Here is a 27,464-nt window from a genome sequence, read left to right on the forward strand (position 1 = left end):
AACCTTTTTACAGTTCATACTTTACATAAACCATAAAAAGGAGGGACAAACTCCCTAAGGCTTCCCCCTACCCCTGCCCATCTCAGTCTTGACACCTGACATGAAAAAGGAAGCATTCATTGGATTCTAGGAGAAGGGGTCCTGACCTAAGAAGTTTGTAAGACTGCTGAAAGTATGTGGTGAGAAAACTTGGCTTTGAATTTAGCATAGTTTAAGTTAGGCACTAGTTGTGTTTTACCTTTATTTCTCTTATAACCATTTCTGACCTTTATGCCTCCTTACTTGTACTCACTTAAAATATCTCCCTTTGTAGTTAATAAACTTGATTTATTGTTTTATCTAATCCAGTGTGTTTAAATTGAAGTGTTTGAAAAACTCCATTTGGGGTAGCAAGTTGTGTGCATGTTATTTCAAATGGACTTTATATAAGTTTATATAAAGCCCAGTCGGAGGCTTTGAAATCTTCAAAAGAGTGGAAGTCAATATGTTAGCCACCCACTACAAAGGGCTATGCAGGACCTCAGACATTACAAGTCTTTGCTCAGTTCCATCCTGTTTATAGCTTAAAGTTCTTAAATCTGCTTTATCTACCCAAATGCAGCCTCACACTTGGCCTTTGCAAAAGAGTCATTCTCTTTTTAATTTCCTGAAATGTAATTAATTGTTGAATTTTCTTATATATGCTGTAAGTGCAATATTCTTTGACCTTTGCAGAGCTGGCCAAATAACAAACATGCAGAGGATTCTCTTAGAATACTGTTTTTATATACAAGAATCATAACCGACTCCAATAACAGAATGTACTTTCATTGTAGATAGGGAATATGTAGAGAGGTTTGAGCAGACGTAAGTTCTATTCCCAACTGTCATTGACTCATTGTGTGATCTTGGGGAAGAGACACATCTCCTCTGAGCTTAATTTCAAATCTGTGCATTAGCCATATAGTATAACATTTAATGGACACATAATTTGTAAAGCATTTTGTGCTTGTTGTAGAAGGTGCTTATAAGTGCAATGCATTATTTATTTATTTGCTGCCACTAACAGTTGATATAGGTTCAGTTGGACAGTTCTTTTGGCAATTCTACTCTAAATTACTAAAATAATTTTAGGTAGTGTTGTCTTGTACTGTACTTGAATAAAATTTGTTACTTATTTAATAATACAAGGCTGGATTATGTTCCTCTTAGCTAAGTCAAATAGTACATTATTCCACAACTCATCCTACTGAAATAAAAGAGGCAACTCTTGAAATTGATGGCAAGTTGAAACTGCTGAGACTACTGCCTATCATGCTAGTAGTATTGTCTCACTGTTTCCTTGTGCTCCTCTGTTTGTCTATATCCACCAGTTGTCGCTTGTCTTATACTTCGATTGGGGCAGCCACCATCTTTTTCTTCAGTGTTAGTATGGCATCTGACACAATGGGGTCCTAGTCCAGCCAGTTCTGTGGCTGTCAGGTGCTGCCACAATAAAAATAATTATTAATAATTGAAGTGAGGTTCTATTCAGCATAAGTAAGGATATCACAATCTGGCCCATAATGAAATTTATGTACTGAGAAACTGAAATTCAACAGATAAGTCAAGTATCCACAGTTGATTGTTGTTGGTTTGGAGAATTAAGGTTTCTTTAAGACTTGTCCATTTACTGTGTTTCTTCTTTGCTGAAAACACTATTTTGCTGTTTACTACAGGCAAAGGCTTTTGCTGACTCCAAAATCCATGCTCCCCTCACCCGCATCCCACCACACATGAAGGCACGTTGCCCAAAAAAGGAAAAGTAGTTTTGTCAGCTGTCCGGTAGTAAGAAGCAATTGCGCAAATTAGACTCAACTCCCTATAACTGTCAGATCCCTATATGTTAGGGAGAAGATTGTGGTAAAGTGGGTTTTTTTTAACCAACAACCAACCATAATACAAACCAAACCAGACTCAGATCATGAAAACTCTCTATAAATACAGCACTTCGATCATTTCAACTTTACTTAAATGCAAGCGTACAAACACAATTTATAACTGTTTCAAGTGCCGTTTAAAAAAGCTGCTCTCAATGGAAACATGTTACTCTCTTTTGAAATATAAACCAAATGTCTATTTTTGAACTTTGAAATACATGGGGGAATTAATGAACAGACATCTTAAATTCTTGTAAAGTTAGGATGTCACTGAGGCAAATTAAGGGATGAAAGCTCTTGTTTAACTTCAGATCTTTTGGTTAAGACTGCTCCAAAGCAGCTGCCCTAAGAGATTTAAAATTAAATTAGAAGAAATAATTGCTATAATCTCTTTGCCTAAGACAATCTTTGCCATTTGCTTAGGTTTTTCAGCACAATTTGTGTAAGCTATTGCTGTTGCACCCCTGTTGTGTTCTTCTGTTATAATCCAGTCAACTATAAGAAAGGCAAGATAATGTTTGTAAAAGTCCTGTTTGGAATGAATATCAGCGGTTCCAATTTTTCTTGCAAATGTGTGGAACATAAAAAGTAAGGTGTGGGCCTGGGTTTTTTCCAGAGACTGTACAGAGCAGGAGAAAGCTAATACATAGATTTGTTTTTGTTCCACTGGATGAAAACTTCACTTATCTGTGTACTCTAGAAAAGTGAACTATTCTGTGGTTTCACATGTACAGAAGTGCTGATTCTTCAAGTAAATGATAGCTTGCCAGGTTCTAAGGATTTTAGTTGAGTCCTTTATCATTTTTAAAGGACTCCCGCAAGGATTAGTTCTTTCTAATTCTTTTCTTGACTGAAGTTAGAGCACACTTTAAATTCTACTATAACCATATAGAATGTTCATTGAGATTATTCTTGGTTTTGGACTATAATAATTATGTGCAGCTTTAGGCAAAAAAAAAAAAAAAAATGCAGTTAGAAAATTAAATCATACTAATCCTATTTTTAAATCTCATTTACACATAGAAATATAGCAAACTGAGCACATTATGCAAGATAATTTATTGTAATGTAATTTCAAATTCTGAGTGGAAAGGCTTTGGGAAAATGATAGGCCACAATAATGGGGTTTAAAAAGTTGAGTGTTTTTTGTTGTTGTTTTTGGATAAATTAAAAAGCTTTATTATCATTACTATTTGTTAATTATCAAAACTATTCTTAATTCAAGACATATGATTAAGGACGCTCCCCGCACTAAAGAGCTTTCAGTTAAAAAACACAAATATAGATAAGACAAGACGCACTAGTGGACCCTGAGAAAAGAGTTAACTTAGATTTCCTCTTTACATTTCCAATTCAGGAAAGTACTTGAATATGTGCTTACATCTGTCTCTATTCAGGACTTAGGCCCTTTGTCGGGAAAGCACTTAAGCACATACCTAACATTACACATATGAGTAGTCTCATTGACTTCAATGGTCACTAAACATGTGATTTAAGCTTGTGCATAAGTAATGTCTTGAACATGGATGTAGGGTGAGAGTATAAACACAAAGAGCCAAGACTTAAGCAGTAACTAGAGAATTCCATGATTGTGACATTCCTTTCTTTATTGAACTCTCTGCAACAACATATCCTGGTCCTCCGATAACTGTGGAGGACCAAGAACTGTATAACCACACCAGATCTCCCTTTCTTGATAATAAAAGATTAAAACTTAAATTACAACCCAATGTGTATACACACAATTCAAAATAAACGTCAAATTGCTTCAAACTATTTGCAGGACTATGTCCCCTTATCAATGCTTTTTCAATAGGTGTGAACAATATTCTAAAGATCAATCTTTGATGGGATCTGTTCAGTCATCCAGACCATGTTCTCACTTCTGGTGTGTTTCTGTGCTTGGAGTTCCTTGTGGCGGGGCTCACTTCCTGACAGAGTATCTGAAGGTCCCAGATTCTCTCTGTGTGTTGGGGAAATACTGAATATGAACCCGGTTCCTCGGGAGAAGTCCTTTTGGAATCTCCACTAGATAGGGTCTGGGTGTTTCTATCAAATTCTGAACAGTTCCAGATATCTGGTTTCAGTTCAGGTAGCATTTTTGCTCTGTGACAAACACTGAAGTTTTATTGCTGATGAATGTTATTGCATTATCCCACTTTCAAAATTCCTTCAAGTCATGCCATTTAGGTTTAATCTGTTTCAGTACCACAGGTAAATGAGTCTTTAGTCATCTTCCCATTAGAAGTTCTTCTGGAGATAGTCCAGATGCAATCAGTGCTTATTGAAATTCCATGAGTGCCTTCCATGAGTGCCCACTGATTTTTGTGGAAGTCTTTCTGAAGTCTGCAATGTGCTCTTCATCTCACTGTTGCTCTGGCAATAACGTGGACTACTAGTACAATGTTCAAAATCAAAGTCCTGGGCAAAGAGCTAAATTTAAGGCACACAATCAGATATAAGGTTTTCTGGAACTCCATGTCTTGCAAATATTGACTTTAGTTTCTGATGACCTGTGATGATGAGTTCTGTGTAAATATAGCCAAGTCAATATATTTGGAAAAGTAATTGATGACAATAATGTATATGTGTCCTTTCCAGGAAAATAAATCTATTGCTGCTTGCTGCCTTGGTCTGGTGATTTTCCCCTTGTTATATGCCTATCAATCCTCGTACAAAGGTCTGAATTTGCCTATTCAGACCAGGCCACCATATGAATTGTTGTGCTCAAGTCTTGCACTTGTTTACACCTTGGTGTCCCTCACGGATTTTGGAGAGCATCTCTTTCTAAAGTATCATAGGGATAAAAATGCTCCATCCTTGCAGAAGCAGACCACCAATGATCTGAAGGTCAATCTAGACCTGTCAATATGTTAGTAGACCTGTTGAAAGTTGGCTTTTTCAGCCCTACACTCAACTCTGCCAAAGGAGCAAGTTTATGGCAAGTCTCATCCTTCTGTTGTTCATGTCTAATTTCCTGAAATCATCTGATCTGAAATCAAGATCAATGTAGACTTTGACATCTTTCTCTACAGCCTGTTCTTCTTCCATTGTTGGCTGCTCAATTGGGACTCTAGGTAGAGCATCTGCTGCTATAAGTGCTTTCTCTGGTATGTGTTCAATGTTGAAAGAAAATCACATCAGCCTTAGTCAAATCTTTAATTCTTAGGTGGAAGGTTATCCACCTAATGTTTTCAACTCAATGTCAATAAGGGTTTATGGTCTTTTTCTATGTTAAAATTCAAGCTGAACAGATATACACTGATCATTCACTGGCTCAAGTGACTTCCTTTCTCACCTGAGCATAATGCTTCTTGGTTTCTGACAGACTTCTTGATAGTAATGCAATAAGTCCCTAGTCTGCTTCTTGCTGCTTTTTGGTGAACACTGCTCTTAACTAAAATGAAGATGTATCCGCTTATACTGTTGTTGGATAGTTTACAGAATATTGTACTAAAACAGGTGGAGACGTCAGTAGTTTTTATTTTATTAAATGTGGTATTTGTTGTGTGCTCCCCCAGATCCATATGCTGTGACCACTGAGCTCTCTTAAAGGTTTTATTAGATGAGATACATTTGAAAAGAATTTCCCAAAGTGATTTGTCATGCCCAGGAATTTTCTTACAGCAGGGACATCTTTAGATTCAGGTAAGGCAAGTAAGGCCTTCAGTTTGTCTGAATCCAGCTGAATTCCCTGTATACTAATTATGTGTCCTACAAATTTTATCTGCTTCTTTTCAAATTCACATTTCTAATTCAAAGTGAGGCCAGCTTGTTGGAAGCACCTTAAAATTGCAGGCAGTTGCTCAACACAATCATTTTTATCTCTCCGACATACCAACACATCATCTGTATGGCAAAGCATGCCAGGCAAACCAAACGCGATTGGTTGAGGAAGTCAGCAGCCGGTTCTTAAACCTAGCAGCAACAGTAGCTCAATGGCTGCTCAACACACACACCCATGGACTCTCTACCGCCTTGTGCTCATCTCTCCAAGCCCTGCTCCTGCTTTGCTCTTCCACAGCTCCAGCCCAGATCCTGCCCTACAGCCAGTCTTGTTCCCATCCTGTTCCAGTCTTCCTCCTGCCTCAGCACCAGGCCTGCTTCTGCCTTCCCTGACTTTTGGTAATCTGGTTCCAACTCTCGCCTCTGACTCCACCCTTGGCTCTGGCTTTTGGACTCTCACCACTAGGCCTGGCTGCCTGTTACCTGATCCATTGACATTTGGCCTCTGATAACTGAGCTACTGTCTGGTCAACTGCGGGAAGTATATCACTTTCTGTGTACATGCTTTTATTAGGTTTTATAAGGTCCACAAAAATGCGTATTTTGATATTGGGCTTCAGTACTATAACCACCCCCGCACATCAGTCAGTGGACTCTTCTTTCTGGAAAATAACCTCCTTAGCTTCCTTTCTCTTTAATTCATCTTTGACTTACCCTAGCTAGTGTATACAGATATGGTATGGGGCTGTGAGAGCAAAGGCAGTTACTCATGGAATCAATTCTTTTTGTACTTCCTGAAAGCTTTTCTAGCCTTATACAGACATGGATAGATCTCCCTGATGAGTTTTCTTTTTGCAATTAATGCTTAGCATCTCTACTAAGTGTAGTCTTTGTATTGAGAGCAACGCTAGTAGGGGAGTTGTTAGTCCTTGCATTACCTTTATTATTTCTTGAAGAACATTCTGTCTTTTTTCTCCAGTTTTCCGAGGAATTGGCCACAAACAGCCAGTGTGGTGTTACTAGCTACTAGTAGAATCTTATTTTGTCTTTTTGGGATCTCTGTACTGGGATCAATTATAATCTTTTTTTTTTTTTAATTGTGATGACTGCTGCCTCACTATCAATTTTAAATTTCAGGTTTTGACCATTTACATTCTTTCTTGCTTAGGTTTTGTCTGTTCTATTGAAGATATAGTGTCTAGGAGTATGGACTCATAGTCACCTGATAACACTACCTCTTGGATTGTTTCCACTACATTTGGTCATCTCATAGACTCAGAGATTTTAAGGCCAGAAGGGGACCATCATGATCATCTAGTTTTACCTCCTGCACTTTGCAGACTACAGAACCACACCCACCAACTCCTGTAATAGACCCATAACCAGTTACTGAAGTCCTCAAATCATGATTTAAAGATGTCAAGTTTTAGAGAATCCACCATTATTTTAGTTGAAACCAGCCTGTGAGATGCTACAGAGGAAGAAAACCCTCCAGCGTCTCCATCATCTGACCTGAGGGGAAATTCCTTCCCGACCCCAAATATGGTAATCAGTTATACCCTGAGCACATGGACAAAACCCACCAGCCGGACACCTGGGAAAGAATTCTCTGTAGTAACTCAAAGTCCTCCCACTCTAGTGTCCCATCTCTGGCCATTGGAGATATTTGATAATAGCAGCCATGGGTGGGTCATATGCCATTGTAGACAATCTCATCATACCATCCCCTCCATACATTTATTAAGCTCAGTCTTAAAAGTTAGGGATTTTTTGTCCCCACTGTTCCTCTTGGAAGGCTGTTCCAGAACTTCGCTGATGGTTAGAAACCTCTGTCTAAGTTAAAGCCTAAACTTATTAATGGCCAATTTATATCCATTTGCTCTTCTGCCAGTATTGGCTCTTAACTTAAATAACACCTCTCCCTCCCTGGTGTTTATCCATCTGTTTTATTTAGAGAGAGCAATCATATCTCCCCTCAGCCTTTGTTTGCTTAGGCTAAACAAGCCAAACTCCTTATGTCTCCTCTCATAAGGCAGGTTCTCCATTCCTCTGATCATTCTAGTAGCCCTTCTCTGCATCTGTTCCATTTTGAATTCTGTTATAAAGTCCTTGGTGGGTTAGCTGGCCTAGTGATTAGCACACCTCATGCCACTTTTTGGTGGATATGTCCTGCAGTCCTGGTCTTCCTTTAATCAGAGGTGTGGTGAGGTGGGCAGGTGATTTGGGTTCCTTCTGTAATAGAAGCAGCATTGGGAAGTCTGGGCCCACCCACTGCACCAGGCTCCGACCCAGGGCCCGAGGATGGTCAGGTCAACAGTTTCTGGCTCCAAAGGTGCATTCTGAGTTAGCCTCCCTCAGTCACTTCCGACTGCTGTGTTTCTTTTCCAACTTCCTGTCCAAGTTAAGGTGAAAAGAAAAAGAAAAGGTAACCAAACCGTCAACCCTAACTGGGATCAGCATATAGACTTATTCCCTCAAGTAGGCTTCTATGATGCTCGTGCCAGGAGTCTTCAGGGTAGGTCTATTCTCCGCCCCAGCCTTCCCCTTCTGAGCTTTTTCAACCTTTTCTTCAGTTGGAGCATGCTTTGCAGGGCTGGAGGGGTGGGGATACTGGACCCAGTACTGTCCTTTAACCCCTTCTGGCCCAGTGTGGGGTTTGTCTACACCATCACAAATTCATCTTTCTTAAACATGAGAGACCACAACTGCACCCAGTATTCCAGATGAGGTCTTACCAGTGCTGTGTATAATGGTAATAACACTTCCTTATCTCTGCTGGAAATACCTTGCCTGATGCATCCTAGGATTGCATTAGCCTTTTTCACAGTTGCATCCCATAGTTCATAGTTATCCTGTGAGCATCCAATACGCTCAGATGTTTCTCCTCCTCTTTCACTTCCAGCTGATACATCTGCCACTTATAGCAAAAATTCTTGTTAGTTCTTAAGAGCATGACTTTGCACTATTAAATTTCATCACATTTCTACTCCAATTTTCAAAGTTGCCCAAATCTTCTTGTATGATATTCTGGTCCTCCTCCATATTGGCAATACCTATCAGCTTTGTGTCACTCACGAATGTTAATACCACACATCCACTGTTTGCACCAAGGCCTTTAATGAAAACGTTAAAAAAGATTAAATAGACCGATCCTTGAGTAACTGCATGTAGTCTCCCCTTTAACCAGTTCGTTACCCACCTTTCAATTCTCATAATCTCCATCTTTCCCAGTTTAATTAATAATTTCTCCAGATACTAATGAACTGTATCTTCCATGTTTGGGATGCAGGTTTCAGGTAGTTTCTTCAACTTTGACATAAAGTAATTCCAAGCCTCCTCCACATTCAGATCCTTGTGTTCTTCAGTCCAGTTCACTTCCCTGACTAATTCCCTTAATTTTCTTAAGTTTTCCCTCTTGAAATCAAGTACTCTGTTTGCAGACCTATTTTTGTTTGTCCTTTCATTTAGTTTAACTTGATTAATTCATGAACACTCAAACCAATGTTGTCCCCTGCAGCCAATTCTGCTATTAGGTCCTCACTAATTTCTAATACTAAAGCTAAAATGGAATCTTCTTTTGTTGTTTCACTGTCTATTTGATGAAGAAATCTGTTGGCTATCAAATCCAGGAATATTTGGGCCCTACGATTATTAGTAGCACTTGTCCTCCAGTCTATATCTGGGAAATAAGTCTCCCATTTCCCACAATTCCTTGAAGTATTTATTTCATTAAAGATATTAAAGACGTCTCTATCTATACCCAGATCATATCCTGGAGGTCTGTAGCAGACCCCAATGACTAGCCCAGTGAAGCCTCTGTTACCTTTCTTCCCCAAAGTGATTTTGACCCAAACGGATTCTGTTTTATCCATTCCATCACTTCTTATTTCTTTATAGCTTAAGTTGTCACTAATATCCAATGCTACTCCACTACTTTTACCTTTTATTTCTGTCTTTCCTGAAGAGCACATAATCTTCAATACCTTTATTCCAATATCTGCATACTATAAAAATATTTAAAATCAATCACACAGGTTATTTGAGTACAAACTTGATCTTTTAAAAAAGTTGTTCAACTGTTGACATAATATCCTTGTGTGTAAATAGTGAACTCAGAACAATGTAAACTAAACTACCAATCTGCTGTTCTCAAAAGAATTCTTGTTGAAGTGGATAAAATTCAGTCATAAAGTAAAATCTCACGCTGTGTGCCTGAAGGTTTTTGAGAAATAACCTTTTGAGAAATAATTCTGAAAACTTTTTCCAGTGGCTTCATCACTGTGAAGTTTGTAACACAAAGCTAGGAATGTTACTAGATTAGTTTGAAAAGTAAAAATGGAACTTTGGGGCAAATTTTGTCAAAATTGATAAATAATAGAACTGAGAAATCCTGTAGGGATTAATTTTCCTGTTTCCCATTTAGGATTGTATAATATTGCTCACTATACAAAATGAAAGATGATTAATAGGAAAACATAACCATTAAATTACTGCTGAAAGTAAATATTCATCTGGATGATAGAAGGGATAAAACAAAACATGTCTATTCTGGAACTTCAAAGCAATAGAACCTAAAAGACAGGCCACAGAAGGTTTTATTTTGGACATGTTTTCTCTGCTAAATCTGGGATCCAAGTATTAGTTGTAAACAAGGACCATTTCTAGCAACCTTTGTAACTGCCTTGTCCCAAATGAAATCACCAGAGAAATAATGGTGTGGTGAGGTTACTGTGTGTCAGGATGATCAGTATTTAATCACGGTTTCCTTGTGCTCCCCTATCTGTCTTGTGCTCCCTTATATCCACCAGTTGTCTTGTCTTATGCTTAGATTGTAAGTTGTATGGAGCAAGGGATGACTTCTTTTTGTTCTGTGTTTGTACAGCACCTAGCACAATCAGGTTCTGGTCCTTGGCTGGTTTTTCCAGGTGCTACCACAATACAAATAAAATATATAAATGACACTAATAACATCATGTGTTATGTAATGGGTATCATGCTCCAGCACTAGATCAGGCAGTTTTCTTACAAGCAACCATAACTTTAAGAAGTTTTTTATTAAAGAACAATTGGTTATAGGTGACTGATTAGGTGTATTCAGACTAATTATAGTGACCTTGCAGGTTTACAAAGGGACTGTCATTCTCAGTGACCATGTACTATGCCATTCTAATAAGCATGCACTGCTTGCTTTGGACTTCATACAATTGAGTATGTATCAATGCAGGCAGATTTCACCACTGATAACATCAGAATGTTCAAAGAAAGTGTTTTGAAACATTCTGTTATTATCAGTGGTTACAATCCTTCCACAGATAGGTTAAAAACGCCAATGAAAGATGATAGGATATTCTCCTGGATATTAATATCACAATGTATTTTGACTTGAGTCAGAATTGTTGCTCCAGCCAGTGCCCTCAAGTAGATAGAATATTTTTAATCTCAAAGGGAACCATTTCCCCCTCTAATAAAAGCTTTCTTCCTTCTCCCATTCTGCTCTCATTGCAATAGAGACATAACTGCATGGTTATAAAGTTTTGTAGGCAAGAGTTGGGAATGACTGCATTACTCATGAGTAGCAAAACCATAGGGGAGTTGTTCAGATCATCCCAAACTCCTTCACTCAGAAGCACACCAGAGCATAAAATATGTTTGTTTTGCCTTACATTTAACAAAAACTATTTTGTTAAGCATGTGCATGTGCATATATTTTGGAAGCTTTGGGGCCTAAGTATTAAGAGAAGAGACAGGTGGATACAGACAGCTTGGGGAGCATAAGGAAAAAGTGAGACAATAATGATCAAGAGCATAGCCAATGGTATTAGCACATCAACGACCTAAGTGTTGTCAAGTTTTTTCGTAGCCATCACAGCAAAGGAGAGTTTTAAGAGGGGATTTGAAGAAGGATAATGAAGCTACTTTATGGATGATTATAGGGAACTCTCCCACATGTGATGGGCATGTAAACAGGGTGGCTTTCTCCTTTGAGGGCCAAGAGGCCTGGGGTCAGCCAGCCCTGTTCAATTCCCAGACTCAGCTGAGAAGGGATCAACTGATCTCTATAATGGGCTGAGAGTTCAGTTGGGAGAGGGGAGGGCCCAAATCGAAACATCTACATAGCAATTTTACAACCTTATAGCCCTAGCCCTATGAGCCCAAGTCAACTAATGCGGGCCAGCTGTGCTTGTTTAATTGCAGTGTAGACATATCCAGAGAGCTGTAGTCTAAAATGGGCAGAAGAACTGCTTTATTTTGATACTTTCCCTAAGTTTTATGTTGAAAAAATAAAACTGTGTCCGGAATAATTGTCTGGAATAATGTGTCTGGAAAAATTGTCGGCGGAGCGTAAGGAAAATGTGGCTCTTAGCAATTGATAATGCTATTTTTTGGCTCTTCGTCTCTCACTGGTTGGCCACCCCTGGCCTATACCATACCTATTTGGATACTAAAGAGGATTTCATTCTGCAGTGCCATCAATTATGGAAATATTCCATTAGAATGTTGTTTTACTGTTTAAAATGTTTGTGTTCATACAAAAACTGACAAAATTTCCCTAAGTGTGTTTTTCAAACTGAGTTAAAAAACAAACAACCCCTTCCCGCCATTAAATGTCACTTAGTGTGAAAGTTGATTTAATCAGTTTCACGTGCAGTGCATATTGCTTCTCCTAACAGCACTTTGCATGTGTAATTTGTCCAATCTGTTTGATAGACGTTTCACTAGGTCCATTTAGAAAATTGTCGGTGTTTTATTTCAAGGGAATAGGCTCTCTTTCTTCTCCGAACTTCCCCCCTCTTATCGCAGTTCAGGGAAACTGGACCTGTATTCTCCCTCTGCTGCCCACCAAGGGCACCCCAGCTTCTGAAACCGCCGCCTGTGATCTTTGTAAGTTGGTCTGTTTGCAAGTTTGTAGCTTATATATTTATGTACTTGGTACTGGTGTTGTTTAAAGTTCATTCTCTTCAGAAAAAAATATTTTTGACACTACAATGCCTCTGACCTATTATTTTTTCCCTCTTATTTTAAAGGCATGTATTGTTCTGATATGGCAAATATTACTGTCCCACAGACAGCTATACATGTTAGTGTTACTTGTCAAGGATCAAACAGCAAAAGTCATTGTGATGGATCCCCAGAGTGCAACCTGGAACTGTGAGATCTTTGTGCCTCCTTATCTCTACAGCATGGGCAGTCTCTCACAATGATATACCAGTGATCAGCAGCAAACCCTTCCAGGTGCTGTGATCACTCAGCCAGCAGCAGGTGGAGACCCACCCCCAGCTAAATTGCATGAATGCTTTCTAAGCCATTCATGAACTGTATAGAGAGAGGCACCAGCAAATCACTGCAGCCCCTGCTTTGCTCCCCAGAAATATGCCATCTTACACTGCTCAAGACTCCCTTGGATAGTGCAAGCTCATTAATTAGTTTGCCACTCAGACAAAGGGCAGTGGACGTGCAACAACCCTTGTTAACCTGAGCTGAATTCCCCAAGCACTTCAACCAAAACCACACTGTTTTAGATAAAATATAAAACAGATTTATTAACTACAGAAAGATAGATTTTTAAGTGATTATAAGTAGCAGGCATAGAAATCAAAGTTGGTTACATAAGAAATAAAAATAAATTTGCAGTCTAAATTCTACAGACTAAGTAAGATTTGAATCAAGCAGTTTCTCACTCTCATAGATGTTACAGTCAGTTTACAGTTCTTACTACACAGGCTGGATCCCCTTCCCCTGGGACCAGTCTCTCCTGTTCAAAGTCTTTGTCTTCCAAATGATCATCCAGGTGTTGAGAGGGGGGAGGAGAGAGACCCTCATTTATATTTTCTGTCCAGCTGCTAGAAGGATCCTTGCTGTGACGTGGGGATTAGGCAGTCTGCACTGTGTACAATGCCCTCTCTGAGATGTCTCTGGGAGAGTGGATTCTTCTTGATGGGCCATGAAAGCCAGTTTTAGCTGCTCTTTTGTTGCCACCGAAAGGCTAGCTGTGCATCTCCCAACTTCACAACATATTTTAGTAACACACACACACACACACACACACACACACACACACACACACACAGCAACATTTCATAACTTCAGATACAATGGTAACACACGTAATTCAACGATAATACTGTACAACACATCATGACTCCTCAAATGATACCTCATAAGGCATACTTTATACCGAACATACCATAATCATATCACGGTGGTGAATATGGGGATTCCAGGGTGCTATTTTGAGGCACCCTGGAGCCCTCAAAAGCATGCTGTGCCTTTATCACAAGGAAAACAAACTATCTCTGAGAATGGGTTATATAGTGAAGACCCAACCCTTCAAACTCTTTTGTAAGTAAGGCATTTGCATGATCAGATTGTTATGCTACATGACAGCAGACCCATGAATCACTCTAGTCACAATCAACTTTTGAAGGGGGAGAAAACAATTAATTAAAAAAAAAAAAAAAGTACATAGACAATTATTTGGTTTCAGGATAAAGCAGGTAAAAGAGTCCTCTCTATGTTTTGCAATCATTTCTACAGTAGTTTTAATCTTTCCCTCTCTGAGACAGAACAAAATATTAAAAACAAACCAAACAAACAAACAAACAAAAAAAACCTAAGCTGAGTCTCACCTGCTGTGATTAATTTAGATTTAGCAAGGACACTAGCTACTTTTCCCTCAGGTTCACAGAGCTTAAGGGGAACTCAGGCCCTTTCACACTTCGGAAGTTCCATTCCATACTTGACTAGGATCAGGCACTAGGTAATATACTTCTTAATGCCATAATTTCCCATAAGACTTGTCTATTTGATGCATTAGTCCACACAATAGGAGTGTAAATTCTAATGCACACTAGCATGTTTGCACACTAACTAGTGCAGGTGGATCCTGCTGACATGCACTAAAAGTTCCCTAATGCATGTTAACATAGTGTTTAAAATGGGACTGCATTAATGCTCATACAGAACTTACAGTGCATTCCAGTGGATCTATATGGACCCATCTGTCTGCAAACATCCTAGCGTGCACTAGAATTTTCAGGCCTCTAGTGCGAACTAATGCCCTAATACTAACTAGTAAGTGTGTGCTCCTGTTGCCTAAAATGGTCTCTTGGACTTCTCTCAGATTGATTGGGTTTCCAGTGGGCAACCTGACACACTGGGTGTCATGGGTATAAAGATTGCCCATTACTGTCCCAAGGAATTGTCTGTCTCATCATATAAATAAGAAATTAGAAATTCCCAATGAGAAAAAGATTAATAGCACAAAACATTCCAGAAGAGTCTCTATCAAAACATGGGGGAAAGTCATAAGGAAACATTCTTATTTTTCTGGCAAATCTTCAATTATTGTCTCTGAGTTGCCCTTCTGCTGTATGATCATGGGATATATACACACAAGAAAAATATATGCTGGTATCCTACTTAGCTTTTAATTGGTTTCCTAGATACTTGCTGCTATAACCTATCCTTGAGAGCTTTATTTAGCCATGAGCTCTGTTTTTTCTTTCCGCCCCATTCTTCAGAGAGTCTATTTGCAGGAGTGTCAACCATACTGTGTAGAGGAATTTGATATATTCTGGCAGCAACACTATTTTGATTAAATTTCTTGTAGGATTTGTAGTGTGATAGTTTCCCCCACCACCGCCACCATCTTAATACCCAGATGTAATTCATTCCTGTTGTAACTCCACTGAAATCTCCAGTGGGAATTTTGCCTGTTAGATTCCTTTGGAGCAGTAAAATGCTGTAACCATCAGCAGATGAAGAGCGAGTCAAATGCTAATTGTATAGTAATAGAGCTGAATGGAGTAGAAGCAGAAGACTTGGTTGAGGGGGAGAAAGGAGGCTAAACCTTCCACAATAGAAATATTGTGGCAACTCTACCCCTGTGTACACTTCGGAGGGTGTCTGTGCTTGAGGTGAGAGTGGAATCCAAAGGGACTAGAACAGGTAGGAACCCCTGGGATTCTCCTTCCCAGTCTACAGCTGGTTGGCCTCCATTGTCCCGCCTTCTCTCCATCACCTCCATCCACTAAGTGTATAAGATGAAAATTTGCTTTCATAGGAGGAATTTCAATACTTTATTTGTCTTTTTTTCGCTTAGGAGTAAAGCCACAAAATTCTGAAATGCTCTAGGAAAGATAATTTTGAAAAAAAAAATCATTTTGGGTCAAAAGAACTTTTAATTTCAGTTTTGATTTTATTTCATATTATATAATATAAAGTACATTTAAAACAAGCCATTTTAGAATGAAAAATTGGAACATTCCATTCGGAAAATGTCAAAACAGCACATTTTCAATGTTGTCAAAACATTGTTCCCCTTTTCCCCACTCCAAAAGGAAATTTTAGAAAAATCAACATGATTTTGTGAAGTGTTTTGGCTTTGCCAAAACAGCATTTCTAATAGTAAATGATTCCATTCGAAACTTTTTTGACCATCTCTAGTAATAGTCTTTATGGGCATGATAGAAGTCACTCACTGAATCACATAACACCAGCAAATATACTATTAGAAGGGAGAAGTTACTAGTCATTAATTAGGGATGCCAAATGTCACTTTTTTATTACTGTTGTAATTGTTTTTTATGACAGCCAATACAGATTGAGTCAAACTGTACACACAGTTGAAGAAGTAAAAGAAAAACATTATGATTTAGAATGCAGTATCAATAACTTATTACATAGGGGCCATACATAGGGGACTCTGTATTGTAGCTGACTCAGAACTACTCATTTCTACACCCCCCCCCCCCCCCCCCCAATATTACACCTCCTCATGCAATTAATTCTATCCTGGGCCACCTAATTTCATTTTTATCCCATGCCTTATTTTTCTATGAAGTACAACATAATTCCATTTTAAGCTGTTTCTCTGTCTCTGTTTGAATCAGCTTATGTTTCCCAATGGAGAATTTAAAATTTTAAGCAAAATTGAAATTTTCTGAAATTTATTAAGACAGAAAATTCCTGATTAGTTCTCGAACTAACTAAAGCAGGATTAGATTGGGCCATGTTTGGATAGAATATCTCCAGGAAAATGAGTGTTGGAAGAAATGGTACCGTCAATTCAATAGATTAGACTTTTCTGCATCAATACAACGTTTATTCATCATTATGAAGTTAGGGGCATTGTGATGCTAGACATGGCATCTACCAGATGAGATGTAAACATGAGGTCCTGATAACCTGTGTGTGACAGCGTGCTGGGAGAAACCAGGCTGATTCAACCCCTGCCACTGCAGTCCTAATTGAGGGGAATTGGAACAGGGTCAGGAAACCTGCACAGAGTGGGATGATGAGGAGCAGTTGCCAGGCTCGTTAGCCAGGCACTATAAAACCTCCCAGGAAGGAAGTGAAGGAGAGGAGGACCGCCGGCGCCGCATAGACAGAAAAGGGAGAAGCTGCAGCAGGAGGGTGAACTTGCCTAGAAAGGGGGCTCCAACCATGGATGCTGTGTACGGACAGATGGTGGTGGGTAACAAGTTGTAAATAAAGAGCAATGGCGGGAACACAAAGCTGACGTCTGTGAGTGGTTTGTGGGCACAGAGGACCTAAGCAGCAGGGGGGGCCTGTGCGAGCCTGTTACGCTGTGGTTATTAGCTTCTCAAGAGTGGGAGGTTAGCTCTGCTGGCTAAACCACATTCCAGTCATGGTAATAACATTTTGCCCAAGTAATATTCATACCGTACATTCAGTGAGCTAACGTACCTCGGCTTCCTGACTAACGTCCTTTGTGGTGCTGCTGAGCTACATTAGAATGACTGTTTCACCCTCGAAGCACCACCTGTTCAGTGGTGTAAGAATTCCATTGCACGCAGAAATGGGTCCAAACCAAAACCCTGCAGCCAAACACTCTCAAACTCCAGAAAAGTTCAGATCCCGACTTCATGACTCACTCCTACTTTTAGATGTAAGATTATAAATCATTTGGAAAAATATGCATTTTGGGAATTTTTCTGGATAAAAGAAGCTATAAAGATTAGAATAGTGCTATTACATCTCTAATTTGAGAGACACTGTGTTAGGGAGTGCAGCTCTCAAATCCCAGTCCATGGGGCTCTTAGGAACCAATATGTTTCGACCTGCTACCCAGTGACTTGGTGACAGTTGGCAGAACTTGAAGCTCAACTTCGGCAGAGGACTCCAGTCCTAGGATTTGATTGGCCAGACTTTGAGGTACTGATTGGTTCCCTGCCTCTATTTAAACCAAGCAAGAACAGGAAGTTGTCTGTGGGTTTTCGCTGCTCTGGAATACCTGCTCCTGCTGCCTGACCCTGCCCTCTTGGTATCCTGACCCAGACAGCCTCTTGGCCTTGATTCCTGGTGTGACCTCTAGCCTGTCTTGGTCTTTGATCTCCTGGAAACCTGATCCAGACTGCCTCCTGGCTCCCGACTTCTGCTCTGACAACTTGGGAAGACCACCCAGGTTCCAGTTGTGACACACGGTCAATCTGAAAATCACACTTGTCTCAACATTTCCCCAACTATAGTTAAAAGTAACATGTAAGATCACCATAAATGAAATAAGTTCATGAAAAACTTTGGAGAAAAAAATCAATTTGTTTCAGTATTTTGTCTAGTCATTTTCACTTTTCTTCTGTGTTGTCCGTTTCTTCCTTCTGAAAAAGGTGGGGGGAGAGTTTTTTTGTTTTTTGGTTTTTTTTTTTTTTAATTTTACAAACATTAACAGGGTGCAGGTAAAATCTTTTTAAAAAAAGATAAAGTCATACAACTTAAAGGGTACTCTACCAAAACTATGGTTTTAAAAATCAGGTTTAAAAAAAAATAATATTCACCCTTTAATTTTTTTCCATATAATAGGCATAAGTAGGAATCTGAGTATGGACAGGCATTTGTAGGAGATCCTCATCTAAACTGATTTACAAAAGGATTGTCCACTGAATCCATACTAGGGTCCTGTACTAGGGTGTAGTGGGTGAACTGCTGTCCTTGCCTGGCATCTGATTGACTTCAGTGGGACTCCATGCAGTTGCAGCATCTATGGACCAGGGCTATAAATAGCATGTGAATGATCATCAGTACCACGAAGGCATTTTACATTTATTTGTATTTAGTTTAGGCTCTTGAGATTTTGTTCAGGATTGTTTAACGGGAACACATTTCCTAGTGCATTACTGATGATGCTAAATAACTCTTGTCTTTTAGTTGAACATACTACATGACCTACATCAAAATGAAGTGGAAAGGAATTTTGAAAATATAGAGGATGAAACTGGTGCCCGAACCCATGTGGATAGAAAGATCCGTGAATTAAGAGCAGAGGTAATGTTTTTCCAAGGCATCTCTATCTTGTATACATACATAAATCTCTGCATATATTAAATAATAGATTCTCTGAAGTTTCATCTTGTAACTTTAACTTTTATCTTGTAACTTTGTATCTTTGGACAATTTAATAAGTCATGGTAAAATCACTGTAATGGTCAATGTCTGTAATGGTCCATGTCTCCCACCACACACACACACACACACACACACACATTTCTCTAGAAGCAGACAAGGAAGGAAAAAATAGGAAGAGGAAAAACTGCTGATTTCTTGGCATTTAACAACAATATTGTTCAATGATATCAGATTGCAGCAGACTAAGAAACATTTGAAATGCTGAGCTCAAATGAATGTCTTTTGAGTAAAAACTCAATAAGTTCAATCTATTGCCAGGTCTGGTGTTGCAAGATATTGTCAGATCCAGTGACATGTTTCATAAATTTGGTATAGCTTTTGGCAGACTTGATGATGTTCTTGGAAGACATTCTCACAGTAAGAAACAAACAGCATAAACCTTTTTTTCTTATGTTGAATTGATGTTCAAGATACTTGTCAAATAAAATTGTGGCAAGAATCTGTCTCCTCTCGTATGGAGAGAGTGTCATGGATTCTGGAACTCTGTTCACATTTTTTAGATGAAAAAGAAGTAAGCCAGAGATGGCCATCTATAATGTATTAATCATTGCATAGAACTGCCAAGTGTCACCTGCACAGAGTGACACTTATGCCTACAGACCACCACCATGCCTGAAGTGACTGTAGCATGGCTGGAATTTCACGCAGGCTGGCAGCAGGGATTGCCCTGCTGTTAGTCCTTTCAGACACTGGGGTCTTCTGAATGCTCACTCAATTCTCACAGCCACCATAGAATAACGGGGGGAACAAGAGGTGAGACGAGTGATGTGAACCAGCATCTCAGGTATCCACGCCCTCTGCTCCTGTACCCCTGCTCCAGCTGCTTTCTCTACCTGGAAATAGAGATCCTGTATTTAGGGGGCTTCATATCACATGCTTATAGGGAGCATGGTGGATAAATTATTACCTCACTCATATTGCTCTGTTGAGGGTGGGAGAAAGGATTTATATAATCCTAAACCCATTCCTGACTTTTTGTAGGGTGGTGGTGGGATGGTAATCTGTTTCTGTCTCCAGTCAGAAACATCACACATGGAACAGCTGTGCACAACTTAGCTATGATTGGCTGAATTTTAAAAATTGTTACTGGCAATCAGAATAGAACTCTGAGTAATCTTTGACATAGGTTCATGTTGTGTCCATATTGTTTAGAGTACCTAAAATTCTTGATACAAAAATAAGTTTGAAGAGAGCACATTAATAATGCAGGGGTGAACAATGATCTATGGATTAATGCAAAGGACTGGCACTTGAGTCTGCCTTCAGTTCTTAGATCTGACACAGACTATTTGTAAGGTTGGGCAAGTCACTTACTCTCTGGGCCTTAGGTTCCCATCCAAAAAATGGAGATTAGACTTCACTACATCACCAGAGTTAAATCAATAAATACTTGGGATGCTCAGATACTCTGATGATGGGATGTGGGAGAGTTCTTTTATTTCACTATGCTACAAGGGTTTTTGTTGCCTTTCTTTATGCACAAAACTTCTTAATTTATACTTCAAATGTGCTTTAGTTCCAAGACCACAAAACATTTGTTGGTAGGAAACTGCCATTTATGCTATCTCTCCAAGACTAAGATGGCTCAGATACGTTCTTAGAACAGCAATACATCTAGCTCCATTTTTCGTGTTACCCTGTATAAATGGGAAGTAAAAAAGTATACAAAATTCCCAGGCAGATGGCACACTAAAACCAGCTTCCCATAGGCCCTGTTAGAGCAAGAGAACTAATGTACAGGACAAGAGGTTTTTGTGCTCTACCCTGTCACTATTTTCAGCATATAAAGCACAGTATTCAAACAAGGCTCCTCCATATCACAGACAGGAGTTGAGACAAATTTAAAAAAAAAAAGAATTGTTGGTTTGTTTTTTTATTGCTTAATTGTAAAACATTTCAGTATGATAGAGCACCATTTAAAAAGTGTGTCCTGACTTTGGGGCAGTGAAAGAAAATCCTGTACATATTGTCAGATTCTGAGGTGCAGTGTGTCTGAGGAACTGAGGAACCTGTGTCTGAGGAACTGTGTGTCAGGCATCTCTGTCTCAAGGCTCTGATTCCAGCAGCCTGTTCATTACATGCCAACCATGCTGTGGTACCCACCAGCCATAGTTGCTACTAGCCAAGTGATTCTAATACACTCCCAGTCTTGAATTTTCACAAAACCATGTGCTCTGCAATGTCTGGTCCTTTCCAGGACCATTCAGAGGAATAATAAGGTTTGTTTGCTTCTCTAACGAGACAAAATGCAAAGCTTATCACTTTAACTGGCGTTAACAATCATATCAATTCAAACATAGCACTGGGTTGGTTTAGATGAAAATAAAACAAGTTTATTAACAAAAGAAGATAGGATTTTAAGTGAGTTCAATTATAAAGGGTGGAGTTAGAAAGGGCTACAAACAAAGAAAAGTGAAAAACACTTTATAGAGACTAAGATGTAATAAAACTATAGTCTTAGTTCAAGGTAAGATGTTTACCATGCTTCCTTCTAGCAAGATGTCTGACCCTGACCTCTCCCCATCCCCACACAGCCTTGGTCAGTATCTCTCCCAAAGACAAAATGTTTGGTTCCTTTTTATCTTAAGTGAAAGATAAAATGGGGTTCTTTGCCCTTTCCTTCTGTACTCCAGTGAATCTTTGAAATGGATTCTTCTGATGGTTACTCTCCAAAATAAAGTTCATTCAAGCTGTGAGGAAGAAGACATGGAGTGTGGGGTGAAAAAACTTCCATGCTGATTTCTTCCCCCACTGGTGTTGCTAAAATACAAAGTGATCTGTTCCTGTCCTGTTTGATGTAAATGAATGGTCATTTGCCATATGATTGCTAATCAACTTTGATGATACCTGGCTGGAGGTCCCGTGTACTCTGTTTGGAAGAAATCTGTTTACCCACTCCCCAGACTTGCCTGGTAAACATGTTTTAGTCCCACATTTCCTTCATATTTGTATGGTCCCTTGGGCATTTACCATACATACACCGTGCAAGAATATTAATGATCAGTGTGTTATTTTTCCAATGATACCTTACATTACACTTTTCAGATACAATTCATGGCAATAATGCATTGGGGCATGCTAAACTGGTCAGGCCACCTGAAACTCATTACCAGATATCAGGGAGCCATTTGCTCCCTTCCACTGGGATGCTGTTAGGGTCACACATCTTTTTATAAGAGATTTTCTTCTCCTCTGCTGAATAAAGTTTTTCTCATCTAGGGAGAAACTGACTATATCGGAAACAGTGAAACTGACTACACATAAAGAACTGTGAAATACTCTAAGTAAGATAACTGAAAAATAATTTTCAAGTAGACCTGATTAACATAGGTATGCATCTGGCTAGAATGGAAAGACACTTGTTGAATTCTCGTGATAGGTGTCCAATGATTGTCAAAAGAAAGGGAAAACTAGTCTGCATCAAAATTCGTTTTCTTCTGTGCATCCCCCTTCTACTTCATCTTTACCAGCATCATCACAAAGCATTGAGTCTTTTGATGAAGATAGTGATATGAGTAACAATAAAAGTGAAGCTAATTCCATTTCTTTATCTTAGAATAGCAAAATTCTTATTAGAATTTCGGCATTGAAAACTCCTATGCTTGGAAAGTCTTCAGATATTCAGCAAATTGGTATTGAGAGCTTTTTGGATAGAATATCCCATGACCAGAAAAACAAACTTGACCATAGGTTTGCTAGAGGTATTAATGCCAGCAATACTCCATTTCATATAGTCAAAAATCTTATATGCTAGAACATTTTTCTAGGATGTATCCAATTTACAAAGTACCAAGTAGGAAATGGCTTGCAGGAAGGCTTCGGAATGCCAAAGCAGACAAGCAGAGAGTTGGTGTTCTTATTGAGCAAGCGCCTCATGAGTCTGATGGATGGAGCAATATTTGCAGTGAAGGTGTCATCAACTTCATGGTACAGCTCCACAAGTGTTTTACTCATTCCAATGCACAACTGAACATCACCACACAGCTCAATACATTGCTGACCACTTTAAATATGTAAACAGTGAATTTGGTCCCTAGAAAGTTAATTTGGTTGTGACTGATGATGCGGCAAGTATGAAAGCTGCTTCAGCTTGATTGATAAATGAGAATCTATATCTTCTGGGTTATGGATGCACTGCTCATGCAACGCAACTTTTCATAAGTGATGCTGAAGATCTGACAGCTTTCTCATCACATGCGTCAAAAGTTGAAAAGCATTGTCAATTCTTTCAAAAACAATAATATCAGCAGCCATTTTCTAGCATCATTTAATATAGCACTCAGTTTCATCCACACTGAGTAAGTCTTGTCACACTTGATGAGCATCTTCTATTAAATGCCTCAAAGACCTTCAGATATGAGAGAAGGTTGTTCAGTCAGCTGCTGCTGAAGGAAAGGTATCTGGGTGTTGGCCCCAAGTGATCCTCACTGACATGTCTTTTAGATGTGAAACTCAAAATTCATTGAAGTGATTGAATCCATAGCTCAGTTCATTCAGAATATGGAAAATTATATTTCTGATGCCAAGAACAAGTTCCTGAACATTAAGAACACACACGTGAGAATACTGAAAGCATTCCATTTATAAATGCTGAAGAGAAAAAGATATTGAACAAAATAATACCATGGAAAAATCTCTTCCGCACATTATGCTGCCAACCTTCTAGACTCATGTTTCCAGGGTCAATACCTTTCTGATGATGCACTCGTATGCTTGTGATCTCATAATGTCAGTAACTGGGATGTGGGCAGTTGAGCCTAATGGTTAAAGTCAGTCAGTAATTGGAGTCCAGGGTCAGAGCCAGAGTCAGGGGCCAGGGCCAAAGTCAGAAGTGAAAGCCAAGGGTCAGGAATGGGGAAAGGCTGCAGGCAAGCAAACACAGGCCTGAGTGATTTGAGCAGCCACTGAACTGCTGCTGCAAGTCTTCTGGCTCTTCCAACCGAATCAGGCAGCCTACTACCGCCCTTAACAGCTGTGCTTGCTAAGTTACCTGGAGACAGTTCTCCCGCAGGCCCTGATTCCTGACATATAGTGGCTGTTGCACATTTTAAAGAATATACAAACAAACAAACAATACTGATGGAGGTAGCAAATTACAAAGCAGGAAGCACCCTGTTGAGTCAGAAACCAGTGTGGAGTGCAATCCCAGCAGTTGAATTGAAAGAGCTTGCTCCATCATGGTAGAAAGTGCTGAGTTCTGCTTGCTCTCTAGTTACAGTGGCAGAAATACTTTTAATGCTTCTGTGCACTACTGCATGTGTGATGAAACTGATCGGTTTGGGGGATCATCCATTTGAAAACAGACTGAAGACCTCGACTGCTAGGAAACTTGTGACTGTATAGCACAATCAAGATTAGAGAAGAAAATGGCAGATGAAGAGTTGACTCTATTCATCAGATGAAGGGAAAGAAAGAGAGATGGATGAATTTGAAGATGATGACAAAGATATAGATGAAGCTGTTGAAGCTGATAAAGAAAAAGACAATAAATAGCAAGATTCTTAAAGAGTTGGCCTGCTGCTTACCTAGTATAAGTGCATTTAAAAATGACTTTTTTTTTTTTTTAATAATTGCTTTGTGTTCGTTCTATTTCTGTTTAATTTCTTTTTTTTTTTTTCTTTTGTAACTGTTCAGTCTTGAATAATGGTCACATTTAAATGCCTCTCTAATATTGCTAAAAAGGGTAATAATAATTCTTTCATTTTTAGTACTTCATTTCATAGTTTATTATATTTTTCTGAGTTAAAATTAACTCATTTAAGTAACTTGGAGCTTTTTTTTTGTTTTTGTAGTTAAGTATCTAAGGCTAAGCCTACTGAAGATCATAAACACTTATTCTTTTTTGTTACTGTTCTAATAAATTAGTGCTTTAAATTTTTTGTCAATATTTTATTTTATTTGACGTTTGACCACTCAATTGACCAATTATTTTTGGACCGGTCAAATGCCCAACCCTTCTTAGGAATGCAACAGCTTTGATGCTAAATTTTATCTGGAAAGGCAAAATAGTATAGTCTTTCTTAGTAATATTTCTGCAAAAACATTAAATTAGCAACAGTTCTTACCTCTTAGCAGGTATCTCTTTCAATTTGGTTTATGAACTAAATGTGGCTGGGAGAGTTTCTTTATCAGCACAATAGTTTAATGTCTTCTAAATTATTACTTAACAAAATGGTATATTTCCAGAAAGATTTTTCTATATATTTGTTCTTTATTAGAGAACAGAAAACTCCTCTGTTTTTTTTCCCTTCCTTAATCTTGAAAATCAGCTTCAGAGTTTATTGTCATAACTGTGGTAAATCTCTTGCTTCATGGTATGTGGGTTTCACTATTAATGTCCCAAATTAATATCTTGAGTCCTTCAAAATTATAACCTGTCCTATGATCCCTATAGGATCCCTCATGCTATGTTAAAATATTTCCTTATTTGAATATGTACATTGCCTGATGATGTTTGCCTAAAGTAGTTTTCATATTAAAAATACAGGACATTATTGGTCAAATAGAATCCTCTTCAGACACACTTTGTTATATTTTAAAGGGTTTATTTAGTTTGATCTCCAGACTCTAGTTGCAAGGGGTTAGTTTTGCCATAAATTTAAGTGTCAGCAACAAAAAAGCAGAAAATCCCTAGAATTCCACATGTTGAAAGAACAGCGGGGTACAATGTTACAGTACTGTGCAAACTAGGTGCAGTCTCAGGGTCCTGGTATGTTGCCCAAAGTGATTGACAAAAGGTTTGGGAATCCCTATTTTATCAGTTTCAATGCAAACACAATTCTTGTGTGAGTGAATGTTGATTGCCCTGGCAACTAGTGAGTAATCAACTGCAAGTTAATGCAGCCTGTGGCTGGTTGTGGCTGTAAATAGAGCCCAGATATCTGCAGTTTTTGTGAGCCCCGAAAAAATCTGCTTATGTTTCACAGGAGGGAACACTTCTTCCCATCCCCACCAAACATAACAATCTGAATGAAACTCAGTGAGGGGACCTCAATTTTCCACCCTTTCCTGTGGGTCTGACTGCGGGATGGGAGTACTATTTGGCCCTCTGGATATACTGACTTCTGCAGGATGCTTTACAACTGTTTATGGTTTCTTATAAGTACGTAATGATCAACAGCCTGTTGCTGTAATCAAACCATTGCTGCTTTAGGATTCAGCTGGGTGTAGTACTTCCTTCAAGTTGCAGACAATTGTGCTCTAAATGACTTTCATGTACTGTGTGTAAAGTTGCAAAATTACGTGACAGAAATATTTAAAATGTATATTCATTCTTTCTGTTTTAAGTCCAGCAAAATTGTTGTACAGCAATTTTGAACACAAAGAGTGTTATTGATTTTTACTTTTCAGTGTTGATGTGTTCAAGTTAAAAACAGCTGTTCTGTAGTTGAGTCAGATTGCCTAAGGCGGCTTTTTGTTGGGTTCAATGAGGAATCATGCCCCCTGAAGTCACAAATCTCTAGGTCACATTAGGGTTGCTTGTAGATTATTGATAAGAAGACAGATGACATTAAAAATGAATGCTTCATGAGAATAAGCAAGACTGAGATTGCTAATAAATAAATAAAGCCCTGTTACCCAAAACCTTATTTTCTGATATCCCTTGTAACCATTAGTCAACCATGCTATGCAAAAGGCCTTACATGTGATGGATGGTATTCTGTCAAAAAGAAAAACAGAGAGAGAAAGAGACACGATGATCATGTAATAACAAATAAAGGAGAAGGAACATATTTTGACTGCAAGCTTCTGTCTGTGATGGAAGAAAACACAAATGCTTCAGCTCAGAGCCAAGCACACCCTGCAGGCCTTTTAAATCTACTTCACCTCATTCCACCCTAGGCTGGCAGCAAAGCCGAATAGATAAACAAAACTTGCAATAAAATTGAACAATCCAAAAAGTCCCTGTGATGCTGGAAGACCAGGTGCCAGCTCATACCGGAGCCCCAGGCCTCACTGAACAATTTCATGGGCATAACTGGTAGCCAGGCTCATTCGCTTGTGTATTAGTATCGATCAAAGTGATTGTTTAAATGTGTAAGAATGTATTTGGTGTTTAAACTTTATGATAACTAATGGGATGCTGCATGCATTGTTTTCACTTATCTGTATGTTGATATAATGTAATAGCAAACATTTACGCTCTAATACCCCTGTAACGAAATAACCCCATCAAATGAGAAAGAAGCCTTCTGTAATACAAATGAAGAACTTTAACAGGTAAGTACTAATTCTTGTGCATTTGAAGGCAAGTGGTCATTGAGTGTGATGATCAGAGATCAAAGATTCTAAATGTGGTCCTCTCTCTCTCTCTCTCTGCCAATCAAAAAAAAAAAAAAAAGCTTGTGTGGGTAGTGACCCTGCCAACTTGTTTTCTATGAAAAAAGCTATAAGTATGGACATAAGTAAGGAAAA

The 27,464-nt window shown here is 38.8% G+C and overlaps 1 protein-coding gene across 2 annotated transcripts in view; it reads left to right on the forward strand.

Moving 5' to 3' along the window:
- CCDC102B (coiled-coil domain containing 102B) overlaps positions 1 to 27,464 on the forward strand; it is a 266,993-nt gene that overhangs the window by 30,140 nt on the left and 209,389 nt on the right. The window contains exon 4 of one of the 2 annotated variants that reach the window (XM_067537430.1): positions 18,792 to 18,908. The exons of the other annotated variant lie outside the window; for it this stretch is intronic. Coding sequence (XP_067393531.1) covers positions 18,792 to 18,908 — 117 coding nt within the window. The remainder of the gene's footprint in view (positions 1 to 18,791; positions 18,909 to 27,464) is intronic. 2 annotated transcript variants of the gene reach the window in all.

The sequence above is a fragment of the Emydura macquarii genome, unplaced genomic scaffold, assembly GCF_026122565.2.
Source record: "Emydura macquarii macquarii isolate MOO-44397 ecotype Brisbane River unplaced genomic scaffold, CSIRO-AGI_Emac_v2 contig_431, whole genome shotgun sequence".
Lineage (NCBI taxonomy): Eukaryota > Metazoa > Chordata > Testudines > Chelidae > Emydura > Emydura macquarii.